Source organism: Manihot esculenta, chromosome 1 (assembly GCF_001659605.2).
Source record: "Manihot esculenta cultivar AM560-2 chromosome 1, M.esculenta_v8, whole genome shotgun sequence".
NCBI lineage: Eukaryota > Viridiplantae > Streptophyta > Magnoliopsida > Malpighiales > Euphorbiaceae > Manihot > Manihot esculenta.
The window spans coordinates 21,118,707-21,142,716 of NC_035161.2; the positions used below are offsets into that span (position 1 = coordinate 21,118,707).

The window sequence follows — 24,010 nt, forward strand, 5'->3', positions numbered from 1 at the left end:
AGGCCATAATACAATAATCCATACCACAAAGCAAGCCCAAGATTCTCTAGAGAAATGAAGAACTTAACTTTTGAAAAACCACCTTGGAAGCACCACCAAAAAGGTTTCACAAGTGCAAATCACCTTGCAAGAGACTTGAGGAGACGCTAGTACTAGAAACTTGCATGCTTGGAGATGCTGCCCTGTCGACTCTAAGACTCATGGAGAAGGACGCTCAAGAATAAATAAAAGGGAGAGACTTCCTTGAAATCGGGTAAAACATAGTCTAACAAGTCTCCTTACTAAAATCAAACAACGACATCTGTTGAACCATAGCTAAGAGTCATTGATAGTAGAGGAGAAGACCGGTACTACAATTATCACAATACTTAAGTAGCATTGGAGGGACCACTTTAATGTTTTCCAAACTTTGGTGCCTATTCCATAGGCCTTCAACAGACCCCTTACTATCAATAACTGATTTTGAAAAAGCCAACGCTGAACACCAAAGCTATCATCACAAAATAGATTCCAAAGAAACCTCCTAAATTTAACTCTAGATCTGCACAACCACAAACAAATTATACACAACTAAAACAAAGGATTATGAAAGTTTTCACAGCATTTTAAAAGCACAGTCAACATGGCTTCCACCCCTAAAGGCAAACAGAACTTCAGCATTGACCTGAAGAAGAAAACTTAACAAACCTCTCTCTAGATTACTAGTGAGAGAAGAGCTCCATAATTGAGGGAGTGTTTGTTTTATTGTATAACCCATTAAACTAGCTTATAAGTTTTAAAAATAAGCTAACATATTTGTTATACTATTTTTAAAACTATTTTTTCAAGTGCTTGTAAGCAATTTTCACAAGTTATACTAAAAATTGTGTGAATTTTGACAAACAACTTATATAATTTTTAATTTTTACATATAATTTTAGTTTACAAATTAAATTTACCTTTGAATTTTACCATGAGAATTAAATATACTAAATTTTAATTTTCAATCTGAATTTACTTGTAAATTATTAATAAAAAGTTAAATAAAACCCACACTTATCTTTGATTTGAAAATGTAAGTTATGCTACGCTAAATTTATTTGATTTTATATAACTAAATTTAGTTTTTTAGATTTCTAATGGGTAAAAGTGCAAATGGATTGGATTCGGTTTTTATTACCCTCTTGCCATCCCTAATTTATTATTTCTGAAATCCCTTAGTTTAACTTCAAACCAGCAGTAGCTAGTGATTATTTCCCATTTTAGAGGGAAAATCAAAAGAAAATGGCAAACCTAATTCCCGAAACCGCCCAAAAGATCTTCACTCCGGAAACCCTCCTGTCTGCAGCCAAACAATCGCAGGGATGCCTCGTCATCCCCGTCCGCCTCCGCCGTGCCATCAAAAGATACCTACGAGGTACTTCTTCCCATGTATGACTCTTCCCCCACCCACACTTATTCATTATGTAATTTTTCTTTTTTAAATATTTGAAGAGCAAGAGGAACCACACATGAAGAGGAAAGTGCTGAGATTATCAGAGTCGTTCAGCGAAATCAAGGACGTGAATCTGATGCTGACAACAACCACTTCAAAGGAGCTAGTTGAGGATCCATTCAAGTCTATGGAGCGCTCCAAGCGCTGGAAAATCAAGAGCGCTTACGGTGATATTGGTCTCAAATACACAGACGACGAAACAGTTGCATATGTTGCCTCGCGCATGCCTGCTGTCTTCTCTGCCTGCCACAGAGTCTTCAGCGAGGTACTGTTGTCTTTCTTACTCTTTATCGCTATTTGAACCCAGCTTTTTTTATCCTTTCTAAAGATGCTAAAGACATTTAATTAGGTCCGAAGAAGGTTACCTGGCTTTTCCCCATCTAAGGTCTTGGATTTTGGTGCTGGTACTGGATCAGCTTTCTGGTGAGCTGCTGCTGCTTCTTCTGTCTAGTTTTTCTTTTAAATCTATTTGTGTAGTGAGATTCGCAGCATAATGAAGGTGTTGAATTGTGATAATCTTTGTTGTGAAAAATTTGAGGGCAATGCGTGAGGTTTGGCCAAAGTCGGTAGAAAAGGTAAACTTGGTGGAGCCATCGCAATCGATGCAACGGGCTGGTCGGAGCCTCATACAAGGTGTTTTTGGACTGCTTTATTTTCTAGTTTCTAGATATATTTGTTTGACTTGATCCAAATGTTAATATGAAAGAAGTAATTTGTATTTTGGTTAGAAGTGAAGTGGGTGGATGCTGGCCAACATTGCAATGCACCTAGCTTTCTTATCACTGAAATCAGTGGGGTTGTCAAAAATCTAAAAATGATTGTTAGTGGATGAGTATATTGCGATACTCTAATTTAATCATGAATTAACTGAGGCATCTTACATTGTACTATTATTGTGAACTGATACGAGTGGGTGATTATCTGACTGGTGCACCTGTTTGGTAGTAACTAAATGAATTTGGTGACAAAAATTGGTATGCATTAGACTATCAACTCTATATTATAGTAAAACTTAACACTTTGTTCCAAATAATTCTTTATATATTTATATATTTTTTATAGTCAGAAAATAATTATAAGAATTCTGTCTGTTTTACACATTTATGACTTGACTGGACTTATTTTCTTCCCTATTTCATCTGAGGCACATAGTTGAAGCTAAATTCTGAATCAATATTTTATAATTTTTCTAGGTCTGAAGGATTTGCCACTTATTCACAGCTATAATAGCATTCAAGCATTAACTAAAAGTATCAACAAGTCTGAGAGGGAACATGACCTTGTAATTGCTGTAAGTTGTATTTTTCTATAGTTCTTTTGTAAACTTGTCTCATTGGTCTGCATGTGGGCAGTTATGTGTCCTCTTGGTTCTCTCTGCGTTAATAGAACTTATTTGACATTCAACTCTTACTAACTTTGCTTAAATTTTCATTCAATGAAGTCCTATGTGCTTGGGGAGGTACCGTCACTCAAGGACAGGATTACCATGGTGCGCCAGCTTTGGGATCTTACACGGGATGTTTTGGTATGATTTTATGCTTGATAGTAAGTTTTAGTGTCTCGATATGTATATGCATGTGGCAGAGGAATTAGTGATAATATCATTATACTCTGTGTGTGTGTGTGTGTGAGAGAGAGAGAGAGAGAGAGAGAGAGAGAGAGAGAGAGAAGGAGGGGGATGCACTTCAGATCCACGAACTTTCTCAATTTTGAACTGGATGTTGTTTGCATGAATTTTTCTGAAAAATCAAATCTGGTGCAGGTTTTAATTGAACCAGGAACACCACATGGATCTAATATCATATCTCAGATGCGATCTCACATATTATGGATGGAGAAAAGGGTACTGTCACTGTTCCTTCTGGTCTTATTTGGAAAAAGTTTTGATGTGGTGCCCAATAATATTTGAGCAGCAAAAGGGCTTCTTTTTTCTTCTAATTTACATTGCTTTTTCTTCTCATGTATGCAATTATTATGAACTTTCAGAAATGCCGCAAATCTAAAATGCCAAACAATGAAGCTTGCAAGGATCTGATGTCTGTCAAAAGTGGTGCTTTTGTAGTTGCTCCTGTGAGTATGCTAATTTTTGTCCTTTTTCCAATCCTTTGATGTTAAACTATCAAACAAATTCTGAACATTTGCAATTCATTTTCTTATCTAATTTTCTTAACTGCATTGTTGATGCAGTGTGCTCATGATGGGCACTGTCCTTTGGAGAAATCTGCTAAATACTGTCATTTTGTTCAGCGTTTGCAGAGAACAACATCACAACGTGCATACAAGGTTTGTGTTTTATTTGTGCTTTACTTTATTCTGTAGATCATTTATGTTTCTAGGATGTTGTATTGGAGCAAATGGAGATCTTAATAGGAAATTTGCACCATTGTTAACTATCTTCAATCCTTGAATATTTGTGCTGGGGACTATAAATATTTTACCCATATACCAAATGTCTGTAGTAGTGGAAGTAAAAGGGGAGATCTGAGCGAACAAGTGGGACCTTTCTTATTTTATCCATAAACACAGCTACAAAAATGAGGATCTGTTGATGTCTCATTTGTTCTATGCATGGATCATTGTTTCTGAGGTGTTAAACATATCCCAATTACTGATGTGGAATGGGTTAGATTTCTGTAAATCGAAAGACTAGTGTGATCAGGATCATTGAAAAATTTACCAGTAATTGCTTTATTAGCATTTATACTACTCTCCAGTTCTTTCTTCATGTTGCCCGTTTATTATAAGATGTTTTTGTGTTCACTATTGTACTTTCATGTTATTTTAGTTTTATTTGTTCTTGATAACATTTGTGATAGCTTGGGCGTCCTGTCGTTCTCATTCGTTGTTGGGAGAGTTTCCTCCCTTATTTTCCTGGATCTAAATTAGAAAATTACTGGTTGTAACACCCACGTTACACGGTTTATTTATTTTTTTACTTTATAATATATTTTATTTTTTTATATTTTAATTTTAAAATAATAATAGAAAAATTTACTAATGATGTAATTTTTTAATTATTCATATTAAGTATAATTAAATTTTGTATTAAAATATTATTTAATTATATGTTTATCAAAATTTTAAAGCAAATAACAATGGATAGTTCCATCCAATAACACAAGCAACTAAATTTAAAAACAAGTTCAATTATTGATTATTAAAATTTTAATATATTATCATTTACTTTTAATTTAAATATATTATGTTTATTAAATTATTATATATGATATGAAAGATCACTATATATAATATAAATAAAAAAATTGTATATGGAATAAATATATTAATATAAATATAATCAACTTAATTACATATATCTACATTATATACAAACTTCATTGATTTTATTATTTTTATTTATATTTAAATTATAGGAACACTTTAATATTATGAAATTAATTAGGCAATAATAAATATGAGATGATCATAAAAGCAAATATATAAGCATGTGAAAGTAGTGACAATAACGATAGCAAGAGTAAGAAAGATATTCTTAAAGGGAAATATATAGAGTAATATTATAATTACTCAATCAAAGGGAAAGAAATATATAAACTAACAATATATATAGGTACATAGTTTAGTATAACTTAATCTTTTAAAGTTTAAAAAGTGAGAGAGGGAAAGAAATAATACAAATATATCCTAAAAATTGAATGAAGATTAAGATAATATTACTTATATTATGATTAAAAGTGTCTATAACCTCCTCTTTTTTTTTTTTTTTTTTTAAAAATTTTATCAAAGAGCATTTTTAACATTATTCAATATTTGGTATCTAGTGTTTGTTATTTTATATTAAGGACATATTTATTATCTAATATACTTATTCATCATATAATCATGGCATTGAAATACTTTTCTATTATAAATTTAGAATTAAATTATAAATAATTATATTTTCTAATGATTATACTATAATTTTAAATAGTATTATCTTTCAAAAAATTATAATTAAACTAAATGTGACTTTGAATTTATAAATTACAAAATTAATATAAATATTTGGCCGAATCACAACTCATGAGCATATTTAATGAGCTTATAAATGAGCGTCTTTTTGACCTCGTTTATGAGCTTGCTCATGAGCTAACTCACAAACTTGACAAACAAGTCTGCTCAATGAGTCTATTCACGAGTTTATTCATGAACTTAGAAATGAGCCAAGCTCATAATGCTTAATGAGCCGAGCTCACAATGCTTGTCAAGCCGAATATCGTTTAGATCAAACTTGGCTCATTTACTTAACGAGCCTAAAAAGTTGAGCTTGAGTAAACTTGTTTAAAAAACAAGCCGAGTCCGGTTGAGTTTTTATCGAGCCGAGTTTCGAATAGTTAATGAATAGTTTGGTTCTTCTACACCCCTAGAACTCACATATAATGTATTAACCATGATGAGCAAAGAAAGTTGTAAAAGTAGCTATTATGAAATGCTTGACACTTGTATATTCTTCAATTCTGCCTATAAGAATGTTTAAGCTATATAATTGTATATCCAAGACTGTTAAATTAGAATATTTCAAAATCCAAAACTATTAATTGTATCAAATCTTTTAAATTTTATTTGAAATATTAAATTTAAGTTAAATATATAATTATCAACAAAACTAAATAGAAAGTAATCAAAAAAATTGTAAGGATAACTTATTTCACTCGCAATCTTTTAAACAATATAATTAAGTTTAAGAATTATTTGAGAGCATACCACGTGTCAAAAAATTTTAAAGTCTTAACTTTCATATATATATATATATATATATAATTAATGATACTGACTTTTTTTTTGTCCATGAATGATTGTAGCGGTCCAAGGGTGAGCCTTTACGTGGATTCGAAGATGAGAAATTTTCCTTTGTTGCTTTCAGACGAGGGCAACGACCTCGGTTTGTATTTTTAAATATATATATAGAAATATATTTTCATCAATGAATTGCATTTGTTTGGAGAAAACCTTTTCAAGAACGAGTTTCAACAAGTGTTTAATTTTATTTTATTTTTAAATGTGTATATATTCCAATATGATGCATGTATGCATTGTGTAAACAGGGTATCCTGGCCTCTTGATGGTATGAAATTTGAAACTTTGAAGGAGCAGCATGCCAAAAGAAATCTCGACAGTCTTGAAATTGACTATGGTACATTTCAATATAGCATATTGAAATAATATTTTTAAAGAACATATTGAAGTAATTTTTTTAAAGAACCTATTTTATTGCATCTTGATATTGACAAATTTGAGTAGCTGCTATATAATTTAGTCTGAGTTTTGCGAGATTTTGAATTCTACTCTTATAATTTGTTCTTCATCTTGGCAGAGGACATAATCAAGCAAGATGAAGCTGATGTTGTCCCATATAAAGAAGTGAATCCAATTGACTATGATTCTGACGCTGATGAAGTTGACACGGTTGACAATAATAGTGAAGACAAAGAAATAGAAGAAGGAAGAGCCCATGCAAATCTTGGGGGTGGTTGGGGAAGGATAATCTTCTCACCTGTTAGGAGAGGCAGGCAAGTTGCGTTGGATGTGTGTCGATCAATCAATAAGGATGGCTCAGAAGGATCATTCGAGCATATAGTTGTAACAAAGAGTCGGAATCCTTCATTACATCATCAGGCCCGGAGATCTCTCTGGGGAGACTTGTGGCCATTCTAAGCTGAAAGCCGTGTAGTTTTATTGTAACGACAAACTAAATCGAAACCAATAGTTATATTAGATGCCAATTGTATTTATTTATTTATGTATTTATGGGTTCCTTTTCTTCAAAAAGGTTGAGGGCATGGTTTGATCAAGAACTTGGGCTTTCTCATCTTTTCTGCAGATACAACCGAACTTGTATAAGCTTTAGGGAAGATGCCATTTCCCTAAATAGGAACGAGACGTGTTCTGGGGTTTAGCAGTTGTCGGTTTAAATTGAAAAATTAAGCTGGAGAATCAAATTGAACATATTTAATTCGGTGTTTTGATTTATTATTATTTTTTTAATCAGTTTGGTTTTAATTATTAAGATAAAATTTTTCATTTTCCTGTTTGCTTTGTTTTTCAAAATAAAATCAAAATAACTGAAACACATCGATATAAAGCTTATACTCGCTGTTTTTACCATGTACAACCGCAAAACCTTAAAACATTTTTAAGCTCTCCTTTCCCTGTTACCTCGCTAAGCACCTTCTCTGCTCTCTTTTTCCTTGTATCTTCTTTTGCTTTGCCAATCCTGACCATACCTCATTGCACCTTCTCCTCCTTCCTCGTCGATTTCACCATTGTTTCTCACACCTTGTTCTTGCCCTTGCGGAGTCGCATCTCAAACCAATCCAACCCCTCAATGATGTTTTGTTGCATTCACAGTTATAGATGCGCGAAGTGTTAGGGCTTCAAATGTATGCATTGATTGCTCACTCCCAGATCTTAACAGTCGATTTCCTTTTCCCAGATCTTCTGTCTGATGTGATTCATGAGTGTTGTATTCTTGTTTGTACTCTAATATGATTTATGAGTGTTGAAGCGTTGTGTGTCTGTCTTTTACTTGGTGAGGAGAACAGATCAACTGAAACGATTTGAAATTTGTTTATTCAGTTAGGTTTAATTCAATTATTTGAAATTTATTGATTCAGTTAGGTTGAATTCAATTATTTTTATAAATAAGTTCGATCATTAATAATTTTATTATTTCGATTTTAAGTTATTTTAGTTTGATACGGATAGATTATAGATTCCTACTGATTAGTGGCAGATTGATGCAAATTGACGATAATGGTAGAAGGGCATTGATCCTTGAAATTTTGGAAAAATATTTAGGGGATAATTGCCTTTTGAATAAAAAATGTAAAAATGTAAATTACATTAAGGCCCTTAGCTTTAACAAAACTTGACATTTGATTTATTTTCATTTTTATTTTGAATCTATATTATTACTTTCTTATTTTATAATACTTATACAATTAAACAATACATATTTACTATATAAAATTTTACTTTAAATGGCAATCTAGTCCAAGGGTAAAAGTATAATTAGTCTAGTAGTTTAGTGAAATCCATAATAATAGTTAAGTTACTATTATTTTATTAATTTTTAGTGAAAAATTTGTTGTATGTAATCTGTTGGCAGGTATGATCAGTATTCGGTTCAAATCGAAAAAATTTATTGAACTAAATTAATTTGAAATTTCAGTTATTTCGATTCAGTTTGATTTTGATAATAAAAAATCGAAAAAATTAAATCTAACTGATTAGTGATAATAATATATTATTTTTAATAATATAGAAAGATTATATCATATTAAAGTTAAAATATTCTAATTAAATTTTAAAATATTAAAAATAAAGTGTAAAAAATAAAAAATTTATTAAAAATTCCAACCGATTAAATTAAACCGAATCAAACTGAATCAGACCGATTTGATTTGATTTAATTTCTAATCAAAATCAATTTGATTCGATTTTTATAAATACTATAATTTTAATTTTCGAATTATTTGGTTCAGTATGGTTTTGAACCGAACCGATCGAATGCTCATCCTAACTGTAGATACTCAATTATTAGAATATGAAATTTTGAGGATCAACTTGCCAATTCTATATATTTACACTTTTATACTATTTTTATTAACTAATTAACACCTAAATTAAAAATGGTAGCATATTAAAGCCTAAACGTATAAAAAATTATAATGATTAAATATAAATTTAATATGTCATTGATGATTTGCAAAAAAAAAATTATTTATTGCCAACTGTATTGTAAATGTTACTAGTTTTTTAAAAAATATAGGATAAATGGCTGATTTCTTAAAATATATGGAAAAATATATAGTTTCATTTTACTACATTATAGTTTAATCTAATAGTAAGACTCCATTTGTTTCACTAAAAATATTTTTCATATTTTTTAAAGTCTAAAAGAGGTGTTTACTCCCATCTTATGTGATTTTTGTCATGACCGCTAGGAAGATGCTTAGGAAAGGTTGTCAAGCATACCTAACCCATGTGATTGATAGTAGCTTAAAAGGACCTAAATTGGAAGATATACTAGTAGTAAGCGAGTTTCCTGATATATTTCTTGAAGAGCTTCCTGAGTTGCCTCCAGATAGAGAAATTAAATTCTCTATTAATTTAAATCCAGGTATAGCTCCTATTTCTATAGCACCATACAGAATGGCTCTAGGAGAATTAAAGGAGTTAAAAGTATAATTGCAAGAGTTGCTTGATAAAAGGTTTCATAAGCCCCAGTGTTTCACCTTGAAGAGTCCCTGTGCTCTTTGTGAAAAAGAAGGATGGTTCCTTAAGGCTATGTATTGACTATAGATAATTAAATTGAGTTACAGTGCATAATAAGTATCCTTTACACTGCATTGGCGATCTCTTTGATCAACTCAAAGGTGCTAAAGTGTTCTCTAAGATTGATTTGCAGTTTGGGTATCATCAAGTGAAGTTCAAGGAGTCTAAAATACCTAAGACAACTTTTAGAACTTGTTATGGGCATTACGAGTTTCTCGTTATGCTTTTTGGATCAACTAATGTACCCACTGCTTTTTATGGATCTCATGAATAGGGTGTTCAAACCATACTTGGATGGTTTTGTTATTGGGTTTATTGTTGGTATCTTAGTGTATTACTATAGCAAGGAAGAGCATGAGATGCATTTATGCATAGTACTGCAAATTTTGAGGAATAAGTAATTATATGCTAAATTGAGTAAATGTGAGTTTTGGCTTGATTGGGTGGTCTTCTTATGACATGTTATCTCACTAGATGGAGTATTAGTTGATCCTAAGAAGATTGAAGAAGTAGTCAATTGGGACCCTCCAACTAATGCTACAGAGTTTAGGAGTTTTCTGAGCTTAGCAGGTATTATCGTCGCTTTGTTCAAGATTTCTTCATCATTGCAGCACCATTGACTAAACTGCTTAGAAAGAATGCAAAGTTTGAATAGACATATGAATGCTAAGAGAGCTTTGAGAAGCTTAAGACTTGTCTTACATCAACTCCAGTCCTTACCTTACCCTCAGATACTAGTGGGTTTGTGGTGTACAGTGATGCTTCTTGCAAGAGTTTAGGATGTGTACTAATGCAACATGGGAAGATGATAGCTTATACTTCTAGACAGCCTAAACCACATGAATTAAATTACCCTACCCATGATATAGAGCTAGCTGCAGTTGTGTTTGCATTAAAGATATGGAGACATTATCTTTATAGTAGGAGTTATCAGATTTTTACAGATCACAAAAGTTTGAAGTATCTTCTCACTTAGAAGGAGTTGAATTTAAGGCAGAGATAGTAGATTGAATTACTTAAAGACTATGACTGTACCATTTAATATCATCCAGGCAAAGCTAATGTAGTAGCTGATGCCCTTAGTTGCAAGTCCTTTAGTAATTTAGCTTATCTCAAAACAGTTTGACTTCCCTTGTTACTAGAGATCAGATCCTTCAAGGTAGAACTAGCAGTGAATGATGCAGGAGCGTTATTAGCAGCTCTCAAAGTGCAATCAGTTTTGATAGAAAAAGTAAAAGAAGCCCAAAATCAAGATGAGTAATTGAGTAAGATCAGTAATGAAGTGAGAGATGGCACCCATACCAACTTTTCTCTAAAGGGGGATGGAACTTTAATGTTTGATGATAGATTATGTGTACCCAAAGTGGAAAGCTTGATAAGAGAGATTATAGAAGAAGCTCATTGTTCTGCTTACTCTATGCATATGGGTAGCATAAAAATATATAGAGATCATAAAGAAAATTATTAATAGCCAGGCATGAAGAAAGAAATAGCTGACTTTGTGTCAACATGCTTGGTATGCCCACAAATTAAAGGAGAAGATCAACATCCAACAAGAAAGTTGCAACCGCTCTCTATTCTAAAATGAAAGTGAGAAAAATTGTAACGACTCGAAAACCGGACCGCTACCGGCGCTAGGATCCAGATCGACTTAAGGTCGCCGGGACCCATAGCAAGCCTACTATACATCTTGTGTACCTGATAAAATCCCATACATGATCGTACATTTTCATAAAAACTTTAAACTTTCCATATACCAAGCTTGACCTGTGCATGCACCATACTGTAAACATAAAACCCCACACTAGAGCCCTCATCAAATGCTCTAGTTGGGTCAACATTACATACATCAAGCTTGGTTCAACATATATCATCATTAAAACGTTAACATAAGATCATGTACAAAAAGGGATTAACCATACTTTAGGGCCAAGTACAATACTAATCCTCATTACATCACTGGACAGTACCTTACATTACATTACATTATTTTACATATCATGTCCATAACTACTCTATTACATAGACATAGCTTTTACCCTTGACGACTTCTCGGTCTATCCTGAACCTGCAAACCTGGGGGTTAGGGGAAAAGGGTGAGCTACAAGAGCCCAGTGAGCAGAGCAATAAAAACACTTTATAAACATATGCCATCGTGAAATGCATCACAACACAAGTAAGTCACCTCAAGATGGTATTGTCACCAATAGCCCTCTACAGATCCAACAAATGCCCGGCCCTCGACGGAGCTCCTCAGAACTTCCTCTTAAACATAGCATAACATGTCCAACTGTGCTAGGGGCGTAGAATGGGCAACCCTAGTCTTTCCCTTACTCTGTGCCAGGGGTGTAGAATGGGCAGCCCTGGTCTTTCCATATCATATCATCACATATCGAGAGCTAATGGATAATCCAATATCCATCCACATCAACAACAAATTATGCAATGCATCATATTCGTGAATTCTAATGCAACAACCTAATCCATAAACATGTATCCATGATACATGAGCATGCTTAAAATTTTAATCGCTTTATAAATAAGAGAGTAATGTTCTACTCACCTCTGGCTGACTTTAAACTAATACCGAAGCAGCTAACACTACTGGCCTCCTCGGTTCCTCGGGTCCGAACCTACACAGGTGGATTCAAATGAGGGACCAAACAAACTCTAACATGACTCTAAACAACTCCCTAAAAACTCCCTAAAACATCATAAAACATTCATAGAAAACATGCAAAGGAAGGCTGAACAGGGGACTTTCGGCAGCAGGTTCGGCGGCTGAAGGTGCTTCCAGAGTCAAAAGTCACAACCTTCGAGGGCAGGTTCGGCGGCCGAAACTCCCCTCCAAAGCCGAAAGTTCAAACTTTCGGGGGCGAGTTTAGGCGGCCTAAAGCTGCCTCTAGGCAGGTTCGGCGGCCGAAACTGGCTTCGGCGATTGAACCTGGGCTCTCCCAAAGGGCAGAACCCGATTCTGCCTTGCATTTCCAGCCATCCACAATACCCCAACATGCATCCAACTATATTAAAACAGACATATACACATATTCAAGCATATAGGGGCATAAAATTAGGCTATACCCCAACAAACATCACATTTAGCATACACTTATCATTTAACTAACATAAACCCTAACATTTTACATCTACTCTAAACATACATTAAACACCCTCAAAACCCCTCAAAACTTACTTAAAACATAATAAAAGGCGTGGATCGACACTTACCTATTGAAGATCGAGAGGAGAGGTGATTCAAACTTGGAGATTAGAAGAAAACGAGCTCCGGGGGTCTCCAAGCTTCAAAACTCGGATCTTAGCTCAAAATCTTCAAAACAAAGTAAAAACTCATTAAAACTTGAAGGGATTTGAAGGAAAACAACAAATCGACAATGGAAGGGCAAAATCTCACCTATGCCCGAAAATAGAGAGAGAAAACTCGCCCATTTTCGGATAAGGGGCCTTTTATAGGTGGCTGGCCAGACCACCTTCGGGGGCTAAAGGTGCTTCCGCAAACTTCCCATGTTCGGTGATCGAACTTGAGGTTCAGCGGCCGAACCTGGGTTTTCTTCCTTGGTCTTTTTCTTTCAAAAACTCATTTTCTTCTTTATTAAAACCATAAAACACATAAAAAAAAAACATTTTAGAAAACCATATTTTACCCTTCTAGAGGGTTCCGACATCCGAGATTCCGCCGGAAAGTGGAAATTCCGATGCCGGAGTCTAGCCGGGTATTATAAAAATAATTAGCTAAAATAGGTCAGCTGAATAAATATAATTTAATTCAATTAATATAAATTAAGCTGAGTAAAAATTGCTAAGATATCACTGCTAGAATAATGAATCCTGTAATACCCAGCTAGACTCCGGTATCGGAATCCTTACCGTCCGGTGGGATCTCGGATGTCGGAGACCTCTAGAAGGGTAAAATCATGTTTTTGAAAAATGTTTTCATGTTTTTAATAGTTTTAAGTATGAAATTAAATGAGTTTTTGCATGAAAAGTCCTTGGAGGAAAACCCAGGTTCGGCCGCCGAAAGCCAAGTTCGGCCGCCGAACATGCATGCGTTTTGGAGGCACGTTAGGCCCCCGAAAGCATGAGTTAGGGAAGTCCAGGTTCGGCCGCCGAAAGTCAAGTTCGGCCGCCGAACATTGCATGGATGCGGGAGCGCATTCGGCCCCCGAACGTGGCCTGGCCAGCCACCTATAAAAGGGGCACTTAGCCGAAAAGGGCGAGTTTTCTCCCATTTTCGGCCACAGCAAGCTTCCGACCTTCCCTTTGCAACTCTTGTGTTCTTCCTCCAAATCTCTTCCATTTTTCTTGAGTTTTAAACTCACATTTTGCAAGTTTGAGCTTTTAAACCAAGTTTTGGAGCTTTGGGAACTCAGGAGCTCATTTTCGTGGATCTCCAAGTTTAGGTCGTCTCCCTCTCGATCTTCAAGAGGTAAGAGTCGATCTTAAGCTCCTTATGTGTTTTAAATAAGTTTTATGCAAGATCTATGGGTAGAAATGCATGTTAGGTTATATGTTAAGTTATGGATTAATGTTGATGTTTTGAACAATGTGTGTGGATTTTGTGTATTTGAAGTGTTGTAGTTGGGGTATATGACTGTTTGAGACCCCTAGGAACTTGTATGCATGTTTTGGTTGAGATTTATGCATGATTTGAGGTTTTGGGAGGCAAGGGGTTCATATGAACCAAGTTTCTGCCCTTCTGGCAGAAACCAGGTTCGGCCGCCGAAGGGAGTTTCGGCCGCCGAACCCCCTTGTGGAGGCAGCATTCGGCTGCCGAAGCTTGCCCCCGAAAGAAGACTTTCGTCTCTGTTTGGGAGTTTCGGCCGCCGAAGGTGCCACCGAACCTGCCTGACTTTCGGCTCTGGAGGGACTTTCGGCCGCCGAACCTGCCGCCGAAAGTGCCCTGTTCAGCCATTTCTTGCATGTTTTTATGGGATGTTTTCATGATGTTTTAGGGGGTTTTTGGGGAGTAGTTTATAGTTATGCTCAGGTGTGTTTGGTCCCTCATTTGAGTCCACCTGTGTAGGTTCGGACCCGAGGAACCGAGGACCCCAGCAGTGAGTTCAGCTGCTTCGGTGTTGTCAGAGTCAGCCAGAGGTGAGTGGAACAAAACTAAATCTTTTAAATTAAATGTTTTATCATGTTTCATGCATCATGATTATGCAATAGGATGATTGCATTAGTATTCACGAATATGCCGCATTGCATCGATTGTTGTTGATGTGGGTGAATGTTGGATGACCCAATTAGTCCATGACAGGAAGACCAGGCCCCATGCTATAGGCCTGGCACAGAGTAAGAAAGACCAGGCCCCATTCTATAGGCCTGGCACAGAGTAAGAAAGACCAGGCCCCATTCTACAGGCCTGGCACAGAGTAAGGAAAGACCAGGATCCCATCCTATGATCTAGCACGGTTACGGGACTCGAAGACCAGGAGCTCAGAGGAGGCCCTGGGGAAATGGTAAGTAAAGTATGTTCTGACAGGAAAAACCAGGACCCCATTCTACAGGCCTGGCACAGAGTTAACTTGGACTAATTGGTGACAAGTTCACCCAACCCTTATGTGAATTGTCTGTGTTATGATGCATTTCATTAAAGCATAGTGTTAATATGTTTTATAGTTCAGCTCACTGGGCTTTTAGCTCACCCCTCTCCCTTTACCCCCAGGCTTGCAGGTACAGTATAGAGCAGGAGTCCGGATAGAGTAAGAAGTTCTGTTTATTTAATAGCTAGCAATGGGCATGATCAAATTGTAATGTAAAAGTACAACATAGTTATGTAATGAGGTTTATGGATGATTAGTGTGTGCTTGACCATAGAATGTTGTATCCCTTTAATACATGATCTTAGAGATTTTGATGATGTTTATGTAAACCGACTCAACAGATGTATGTCACCCATTGGGGGCACAGATGAGATCCCACAAAGGGATCAAGATTATGTTTATGTTTACTCAGGTTGAGTTTGGTTGATGTATATGGAAAGAAAAGTCTAAAATTTTATGCATGTTGTTGATCATGTATGGGATTATACAGATTTACAGGTTTTATGTCAGGCTTGCTACGGGTCCCGGCGGCCTTAAGTCGACCCGAATCCTAGCGCCGGTAGCGGTCCGATTTTCGGGTCGTTACAGAATGGTATCAGAGCCCTAGGTTCATATGGTCGGACCTAGAGTGTCGGGCTCATAGATGTCATAGAAGGTCAAACACAATAGGAAAGATCATGTCCACTAGGATAGGATGTGGAGTCCTGTCTTGCATGATGATGTGAAATGCCATGATTTTATGCATGTACATTAATGATATGCTATGATATGTGATGTATGTGATGCGGGTTCATGTGTGCCTACATGAACCATATGATGCTAATGATTATGTGCTGTGTACTATTTTTCAGAAAAACAAGATGAGGGGAACTCGTCGATCAGCGAGATTGACTGGAGTGCCACCTGAGGATGAGGGCATGAGCGCCCGTCCTCCAGCATTGCCAAGGGCAATGTCTAGCAGGTCCAGCAGGGAAAGAGCAGTAAGAGACCCTAGAAGGTCTTTGGATCTGGGTAGAAGCAGGTCAGTGAGGGGAACAGTTCAGTGAGGAATGTCTAAGGGCATGGGGGATGATATGGATGTAGAGCAAAGGAGGGATGGCAATTTGGGAGTCAGTATGTCAGAAGAAGGAATGGGAGAGTCCCAAGGAGGCACTCAGGCCTCGGGATTTGTTCAGCCACCCCACTACCCACATTTCTCACAACACCCCGGGTATTCGATGGGAGGTACATCGGATTACCCTAGCTTTACCCCTTATCCCACACAGATGCCATACCCACCATACTACCCACCATACTCTCAGTACCCAATGTATCCACCTCTACCCTACTATCCAAGTCCAGCAAACCCTACCTCCGAAAATGTTGCACCACCCCCACCACCTGCAGAACCAGCAGCCCCAGTTGTTCAGCCACCTAGACCTAGCTCAGCTAGTGGGAGCAAGGTTAGGATGACCGACTACATGAAATTGGGTGCTCCTCAGTACGAAAAAGGGGATGACCCATTTGTGTATCTTGAAAGGGTTAAAGTAATCACTAATGAGATTGGGGCTGATGACAGTAGAGCCATTCAGATGGCCGGGTTCACGCTTAAGTGCAAGAAGGCACGAGAGTGGTTCAAGAATTATGTGAACCCGAGAGTGGACAGCATGACTTGGGAAGAGTTTGCAAATGAGTTTGCAGGATGGGCTTTTCCCGATAGTTCAAGGGAGCTGAAGATGATAGAGTTCGAACAGTTGAGGCAGACGGATGAAATGGGTGTAGAGGAGTACACCGACAGATTTATGGAGCTGTTGCCTTTTTCTGGGCAGAGTCTGGATACAGATTCGAAGAGGTCAAGGAGGTATGTTATGAAACTCCATTCCAGGTATTCCTCCTTGATTCAGTCAGTGGACAGGGAGAGCTTCCATGCCATAGTAGATATGGCCAGGAAAATGGAGGCCAGTGCCATCGTTCAGGGGACAGTTAAGCAGTCAGTGGCACAGTCTTCCGGTTCAAAAACTCTGGGTGGGGGAAGGTTAGATCCCTCTACCTTGAGTGCAGCAGCTTCAGGCAGTAAGAGATGGGGTAAGCCCAAGGGTAAGAAGAACAAGTTCTGGAATAAAGTCAAGTCCAGTCTGGGATTTGGGAGTGGCTCAAGCTCTGGTGCGGATAATGTAATTTGTGCGAGGTGTGGTAGACCACACAAGGGGGTATGTCGGTTTGGGACGAACGCCTGCTTCAGATGTGGTCAGGAGGGGCATATAGCTCGAGACTGTCCAAGAGCGGCCCCGATGGCTCAGTCCCAACAGACAGCTTCAGGCAGTGTAGCGCAACCAGCAGCTCCAGCCATGACTCAGGCCAGTGGCAGAGGCAGAGGGAGAGGAGCAGCCTCTTCTTCAGCAGGTTTCAGAGGTGAAGGTCCATCAGCCCCAGCACGGATCTTCACAATGACACAGCAGGAGGCAGACGCATCCAACACCGTCGTGGCAGGTAATCTCGTCATTGGTTGTTTAGATGTATATGCATTGATGGACCCTGGTGCATCTCATTCTTTCATTGCTCCGAGGGCCGTAGAGAGGTTGGGATTGATGATCTCTGGGTTAGAGTGTCCTCTCTGGGTCAGTGGACCCAAGTGTGATCCATCTGTGGCAGAGTCAGTCTGCCAGTATAGTCCTGTGTTTGTTGAGGGGAGATGCATGTCCGCCGACCTTGTGGTTCTAGATTTGACAGACTTTGACGTCATTCTAGGGATGGACTGGTTATCTACCCATGGTGCTACCTTGGACTGCAGGGACAAGGTAGTCAGGTTCAGAGGTCAGGATGGATCAGAGGTTGTCTTCAGAGGAGACAAGAGGGGTACACCTATAGGTATGATCTCAGCTCTTCAGGCTCGTAGGTTGCTTAGGAAGGGATGTCAGGGGTATTTGGCTCATGTGAGAGAGCTTAGCAGTCAGGTCAGAGAGCCCGCCTCGGTGCCAGTGGTTAGAGAGTTCTTAGATATGTTCCCAGACGAGCTGCCAGGTTTACCACCTACTAGGGAGATAGAGTTCGAGATAGAACTGATGCCTGGAACCCGACCGATCTCTATCCCTCCCTACAGGATGGCGCCAGCAGAATTGAAGGAGTTGAAGGAGCAGTTGCAGGAGCTGGTAGACAAGGGCTTCATCCGACCGAGTACCTCACCCTGGGGTGCTCCAGTTTTGTTTGTGAGAAAGAAGGATGGATCCCTTAGACTTTGTATCGACTACAGGCAGTTGAACAAAGTCACTACCAAGAACAAGTACCCATTGCCAAGGATCGACGATCTATTCGACCAGCTAGCAGGAGCGGGTTGTTTCTCCAAAATAGATCTGAGGTCCGGATATCATCAGTTGAGGATCAGGGAAGAGGACGTACCAAAGACAGCTTTCAGGACCAGATATGGGCATTTTGAGTTCCTTGTGATGCCGTTCGGGTTAACCAACGCCCCTGCAGCATTCATGGATCTCATGAATAGAGTGTTTAGCCAATACCTGGATCGCTTCGTTATTGTCTTCATAGATGATATCTTAGTGTATTCCAGGAATGTAGAGGAGCATGCCCATCATCTGAGGTTGGTTCTACAGACCTTGAGGGAACATGGCTTGTATGCCAAGTTCTCCAAGTGTGAGTTCTGGCTAAGGAGCATTTCGTTCTTGGGGCATGTAGTGTCAGAGAATGGTATAGAGGTAGACCCCAAGAAGACAGAAACTGTGGCTAACTGGCCTAGACCCACTTCAGTAACAGAGATCAGGAGTTTCTTGGGTTTGGCAGGTTACTACAGGAGGTTCGTTCAGGACTTCTCGAAAATTGCAGCTCCTCTGACCAGACTAACCAGGAAGAATCAGAAGTTTCTGTGGACCGACCAGTGCGAGGAGAGTTTTGAAGAGCTCAAGAAGAGGTTGACTTCAGCACCAGTTTTAGCTCTGCCATCTAGTGATGAGGACTTTACAGTCTTTTGTGATGCGTCCCGTGTGGGACTGGGTTGTGTGCTTATGCAGAATGAGAGGGTGATTGCTTATGCTTCTAGGCAGCTGAAGAAGCATGAGTTGAATTACCCCACGCATGACCTTGAGATGGCAGCAGTAATCTTTGCGCTCAAGATGTGGAGGCACTACCTTTATGGGGTTAAATGTGAGATCTTCACAGTTCATAAAAGCTTGCAGTACATCTTGAGTCAGAGGGATTTGAACTTGAGGCAGAGGAGATGGGTGGAGCTGCTGAGTGACTATGATTGTAAGATTCAGTATCATCCGGGTAAGGCGAATGTCGTGGCAGACGCTCTAAGCCGGAAGTCACTAGGCAGTCTATCCCACATCACGGCAGAGAGGAGACCAGTGGTGAAGGAGTTTTACAAGCTCATTGAGGAAGGTCTACAGTTGGAGTTATCTGGTACAGGTGCCTTGGTTGCTCAGATGAAAGTGACACCCGTGTTTCTGGAGCAGGTGGCTCAGAAACAGCATGAGGACCCAGAGTTAGTGAAGATTGCCAGGACTGTTCAGTCAGGCAAGGACAGTGAGTTCAGATTTGACAATAAGGGGATCCTCCGCTATGGGAGTCGATTGTGTGTACCAGATGACATAGGGCTAAAAGGAGACATTATGAGAGAGGCTCATAATGCAAGATACAGCATTCACCCCGGAGCCACCAAAATGTATCAGGATCTGAAGAAAGTTTATTGGTGGCCAGCTATGAAGAGAGAAGTGGCACAGTTTGTGTCAGCCTGCGAGGTATGTCAGAGGGTGAAGCTGGAACATCAGAAGCCGGCTGGAATGCTTAACCCGCTACCTATTCCAGAGTGGAAATGGGAGAATATAGCTATGGACTTCGTAGTGGGGTTACCGGCGACGTCCAACAGATTGGACTCCATATGGGTGATTGTGGACAGACTCATCAAATCTGCTCACTTCATCCCTGTCAAGAGTGGCTATTCTGTGGACAAGTTGGCGCAGGTGTACGTTGATGAGATAGTCAGACTGCATGGGGTTCCTGTTTCTATAGTGTCAGATAGAGGGCCCCAGTTCACCTCCAGGTTTTGGCGGAGTCTGCAGAATGCCATGGGTACTAGATTGGATTTCAGCACTGCCTTCCATCCACAGACAGACGGACAGTCAGAGAGGACCATCCAGACCATAGAAGATATGCTAAGGATGTGTGTGCTGGACTTTGGCGGTTCTTGGAGGCAACATCTACCTTTGGTGGAGTTTGCCTACAATAACAGCCATCATGCTAGCATCGGGATGGCTCCATATGAAGCTTTATATGGGAGGAAGTGCAGGTCACCTGTTTGCTGGGAAGAAGTTGGAGAAAAGGCCTTGGCAGGGCCTGAGCTAGTAGAGATCACCAGCAGGGTGGTACCCTTAATCAGAGAAAGAATCAAGACAGCTGCAAGCAGACAGAAGAGCTATGCAGACATCCGCAGAAGACTAGTAGAGTTTCAGGAGGGGGATCTGGTATTGCTTAAGGTGTCTCCAATGAAAGGAGTGGTTCGGTTCGGGAAGAAAGGTAAGCTGGCTCCGCGGTACATCGGACCCTTTGAAGTCTTGCAAAAGATTGGGAGTGTATCGTACAAGCTGGATTTACCTGCTTCAATGGAGAGAATCCATCCGGTTTTCCATGTTTCTATGTTGAGAAAGTTCGTGTCAGATCTGGGCAAGGTTCTTAGTGAGCCTGATGTGGAGATCCAAGAGGATCTCACCTATGTTGAGCAGCCAGTAAGGATCCTAGACACCCAGATTAGGAAGCTGAGGAACAAGGAAATCCCGATGGTGAAAGTCCTGTGGAACCACCACAATATGGAAGAATGCACTTGGGAGACACGGGAGTCCATGCTCCGGCAATATCCTCATCTCTTTTAAGGTTAGTCTCTATGTGTTTCATGTGTATGTTATGTTGTTTGCTATGCATGTGCTAGTTGAGGAACATTCGGGGACGAATGTTCTTAAGGGGGGGAGAATGTAATACCCGGCTAGACTCCGGTATCGGAATCCTTACCGTCCGGTGGGATCTCGGATGTCGGAGACCTCTAGAAGGGTAAAATCATGTTTTTGAAAAATGTTTTCATGTTTTTAATAGTTTTAAGTATGAAATTAAATGAGTTTTTGCATGAAAAGTCCTTGGAGGAAAACCCAGGTTCGGCCGCCGAAAGCCAAGTTCGGCCGCCGAACATGCATGCGTTTTGGAGGCACGTTAGGCCCCCGAAAGCATGAGTTAGGGAAGTCCAGGTTCGGCCGCCGAAAGTCAAGTTCGGCCGCCGAACATTGCATGGATGCGGGAGCGCATTCGGCCCCCGAACGTGGCCTGGCCAGCCACCTATAAAAGGGGCACTTAGCCGAAAAGGGCGAGTTTTCTCCCATTTTCGGCCACAGCAAGCTTCCGACCTTCCCTTTGCAACTCTTGTGTTCTTCCTCCAAATCTCTTCCATTTTTCTTGAGTTTTAAACTCACATTTTGCAAGTTTGAGCTTTTAAACCAAGTTTTGGAGCTTTGGGAACTCAGGAGCTCATTTTCGTGGATCTCCAAGTTTAGGTCGTCTCCCTCTCGATCTTCAAGAGGTAAGAGTCGATCTTAAGCTCCTTATGTGTTTTAAATAAGTTTTATGCAAGATCTATGGGTAGAAATGCATGTTAGGTTATATGTTGAGTTATGGATTAATGTTGATGTTTTGAACAATGTGTGTGGATTTTGTGTATTTGAAGTGTTGTAGTTGGGGTATATGACTGTTTGAGACCCCTAGGAACTTGTATGCATGTTTTGGTTGAGATTTATGCATGATTTGAGGTTTTGGGAGGCAAGGGGTTCATGTGAACCAAGTTTCTGCCCTTCTGGCAGAAACCAGGTTCGGCCGCCGAAGGGAGTTTCGGCCGCCGAACCCCCTTGTGGAGGCAGCATTCGGCTGCCGAAGCTTGCCCCCGAAAGAAGACTTTCGTCTCTGTTTGGGAGTTTCGGCCGCCGAAGGTGCCGCCGAACCTGCCTGACTTTCGGCTCTGGAGGGACTTTCGGCCGCCGAACCTGCCGCCGAAAGTGCCCTGTTCAGCCATTTCTTGCATGTTTTTATGGGATGTTTTCATGATGTTTTAGGGGGTTTTTGGGGAGTAGTTTATAGTTATGCTCAGGTGTGTTTGGTCCCTCATTTGAGTCCACCTGTGTAGGTTCGGACCCGAGGAACCGAGGATCCCAGCAGTGAGTTCAGCTGCTTCGGTGTTGTCAGAGTCAGCCAGAGGTGAGTGGAACTAAACTAAATCTTTTAAATTAAATTTTTTATCATGTTTCATGCATCATGATTATGCAATAGGATGATTGCATTAGTATTCACGAATATGCCGCATTGCATCGATTGTTGTTGATGTGGGTGAATGTTGGATGACCCAATTAGTCCATGACAGGAAGACCAGGCCCCATGCTACAGGCCTGGCACAGAGTAAGAAAGACCAGGCCCCATTCTACAGGCCTGGCACAGAGTAAGAAAGACCAGGCCCCATTCTACAGGCCTGGCACATAGTAAGGAAAGACCAGGATCCCATCCTATGATCTAGCACGGTTACGGGACTCGAAGACCAGGAGCTCAGAGGAGGCCCTGGGGAAATGGTAAGTAAAGTATGTTCTAACAGGAAAGACCAGGACCCCATTCTACAGGCCTGGCACAGAGTTAACTTGGACTAATTGGTGACAAGTTCACCCAACCCTTATGTGAATTGTCTGTGTTATGATGCATTTCATTAAAGCATAGTGTTAATATGTTTTATAGTTCAGCTCACTGGGCTTTTAGCTCACTCCTCTCCCTTTACCCCCAGGCTTGCAGGTACAGTATAGAGCAGGAGTCCGGATAGAGTAAGAAGTTCTGTTTATGTAATATCTAGCAATGGGCATGATCAAATTGTAATGTAAAAGTACAGCATAGTTATGTAATGAGGTTTATGGATGATTAGTGTGTGCTTGACCATAGAATGTTGTATCCCTTTAATACATGATCTTAGAGATTTTGATGATGTTTATGTAAACCGACTCAACAGATGTATGTCACCCATTGGGGGCACAGATGAGATCCCACAGAGGGATCAAGATTATGTTTATGTTTACTCAGGTTGAGTTTGGTTGATGTATATGGAAAGAAAAGTCTAAACTTTTATGCATGTTGTTGATCATGTATGGGATTATACAGATTTACAGGTTTTATGTCAGGCTTGCTACGGGTCCCGGCGGCCTTAAGTCGACCCGGATCCTAGCGCCGGTAGCGGTCCGATTTTCGGGTCGTTACAAATCCAAAATTATAAATGTGATAAATAAAATCCACATACGCTCATAAATGCTCCATCTGAATAATGATGGCATCTCAGGTGTGATAAAATAAAATAATGACAGCTCGAGAGCAATGCTGGCATCTTAGGCTCTATGATGACAATATTGGCCTAAGAACTAATAAAATACTGATCATACACATGTGCAGAGCTATCCCCAAAGGGTGACCACCTGACATACGCCCCAAAGGCTGTGTGTATATTAAACGTTGTCCCAAAGACAGTATAAATATATGCTAAGCTGAAAATAAATCACCTGTCATCAGGATGTTATCTGTTCGGTGCATATACAGAGCGTAATTGGCTATTTATTCAGCTGTACTTTAAATTCAATTTTTATTAGTTCAAGAAATACAAATTCATTTTATCCATTCCCACTTTAAATAAATAAAATAATATATATAA

General features: G+C 39.3%; 1 protein-coding gene across 1 annotated transcript; it reads left to right on the plus strand.

Moving 5' to 3' along the window:
- Window positions 1-1,172: 1,172 nt before the first annotated feature.
- LOC110600598 (methyltransferase-like protein 17, mitochondrial) lies at window positions 1,173-7,243 on the plus strand. Its single transcript, XM_021737466.2, has 12 exons — window positions 1,173-1,396; window positions 1,474-1,739; window positions 1,824-1,897; window positions 2,013-2,107; window positions 2,668-2,765; window positions 2,916-2,999; window positions 3,237-3,317; window positions 3,461-3,544; window positions 3,662-3,757; window positions 6,277-6,356; window positions 6,520-6,608; window positions 6,789-7,243. The coding sequence occupies exons 1-12, from the start codon at window positions 1,264-1,266 to the stop codon at window positions 7,127-7,129; spliced, it is 1,521 nt and encodes a 506-aa protein (XP_021593158.1). The 5' UTR covers window positions 1,173-1,263; the 3' UTR covers window positions 7,130-7,243.
- Window positions 7,244-24,010: the final 16,767 nt, after the last annotated feature.

Excerpts from the sequence above, each read along its gene's own strand:
- LOC110600598 (XM_021737466.2), top strand. The coding sequence starts at position 1,264 with ATGGCAAACCTAATTCCCGAAACCGCCCAAAAGATCTTCACTCCGGAA. Across the intron at positions 1,740-1,823 it reads GCCACAGAGTCTTCAGCGAG|GTCCGAAGAAGGTTACCTGG; the intron begins GTACTGTTGTCT and ends ACATTTAATTAG. Across the intron at positions 2,108-2,667 it reads TGGTCGGAGCCTCATACAAG|GTCTGAAGGATTTGCCACTT; the intron begins GTGTTTTTGGAC and ends TAATTTTTCTAG.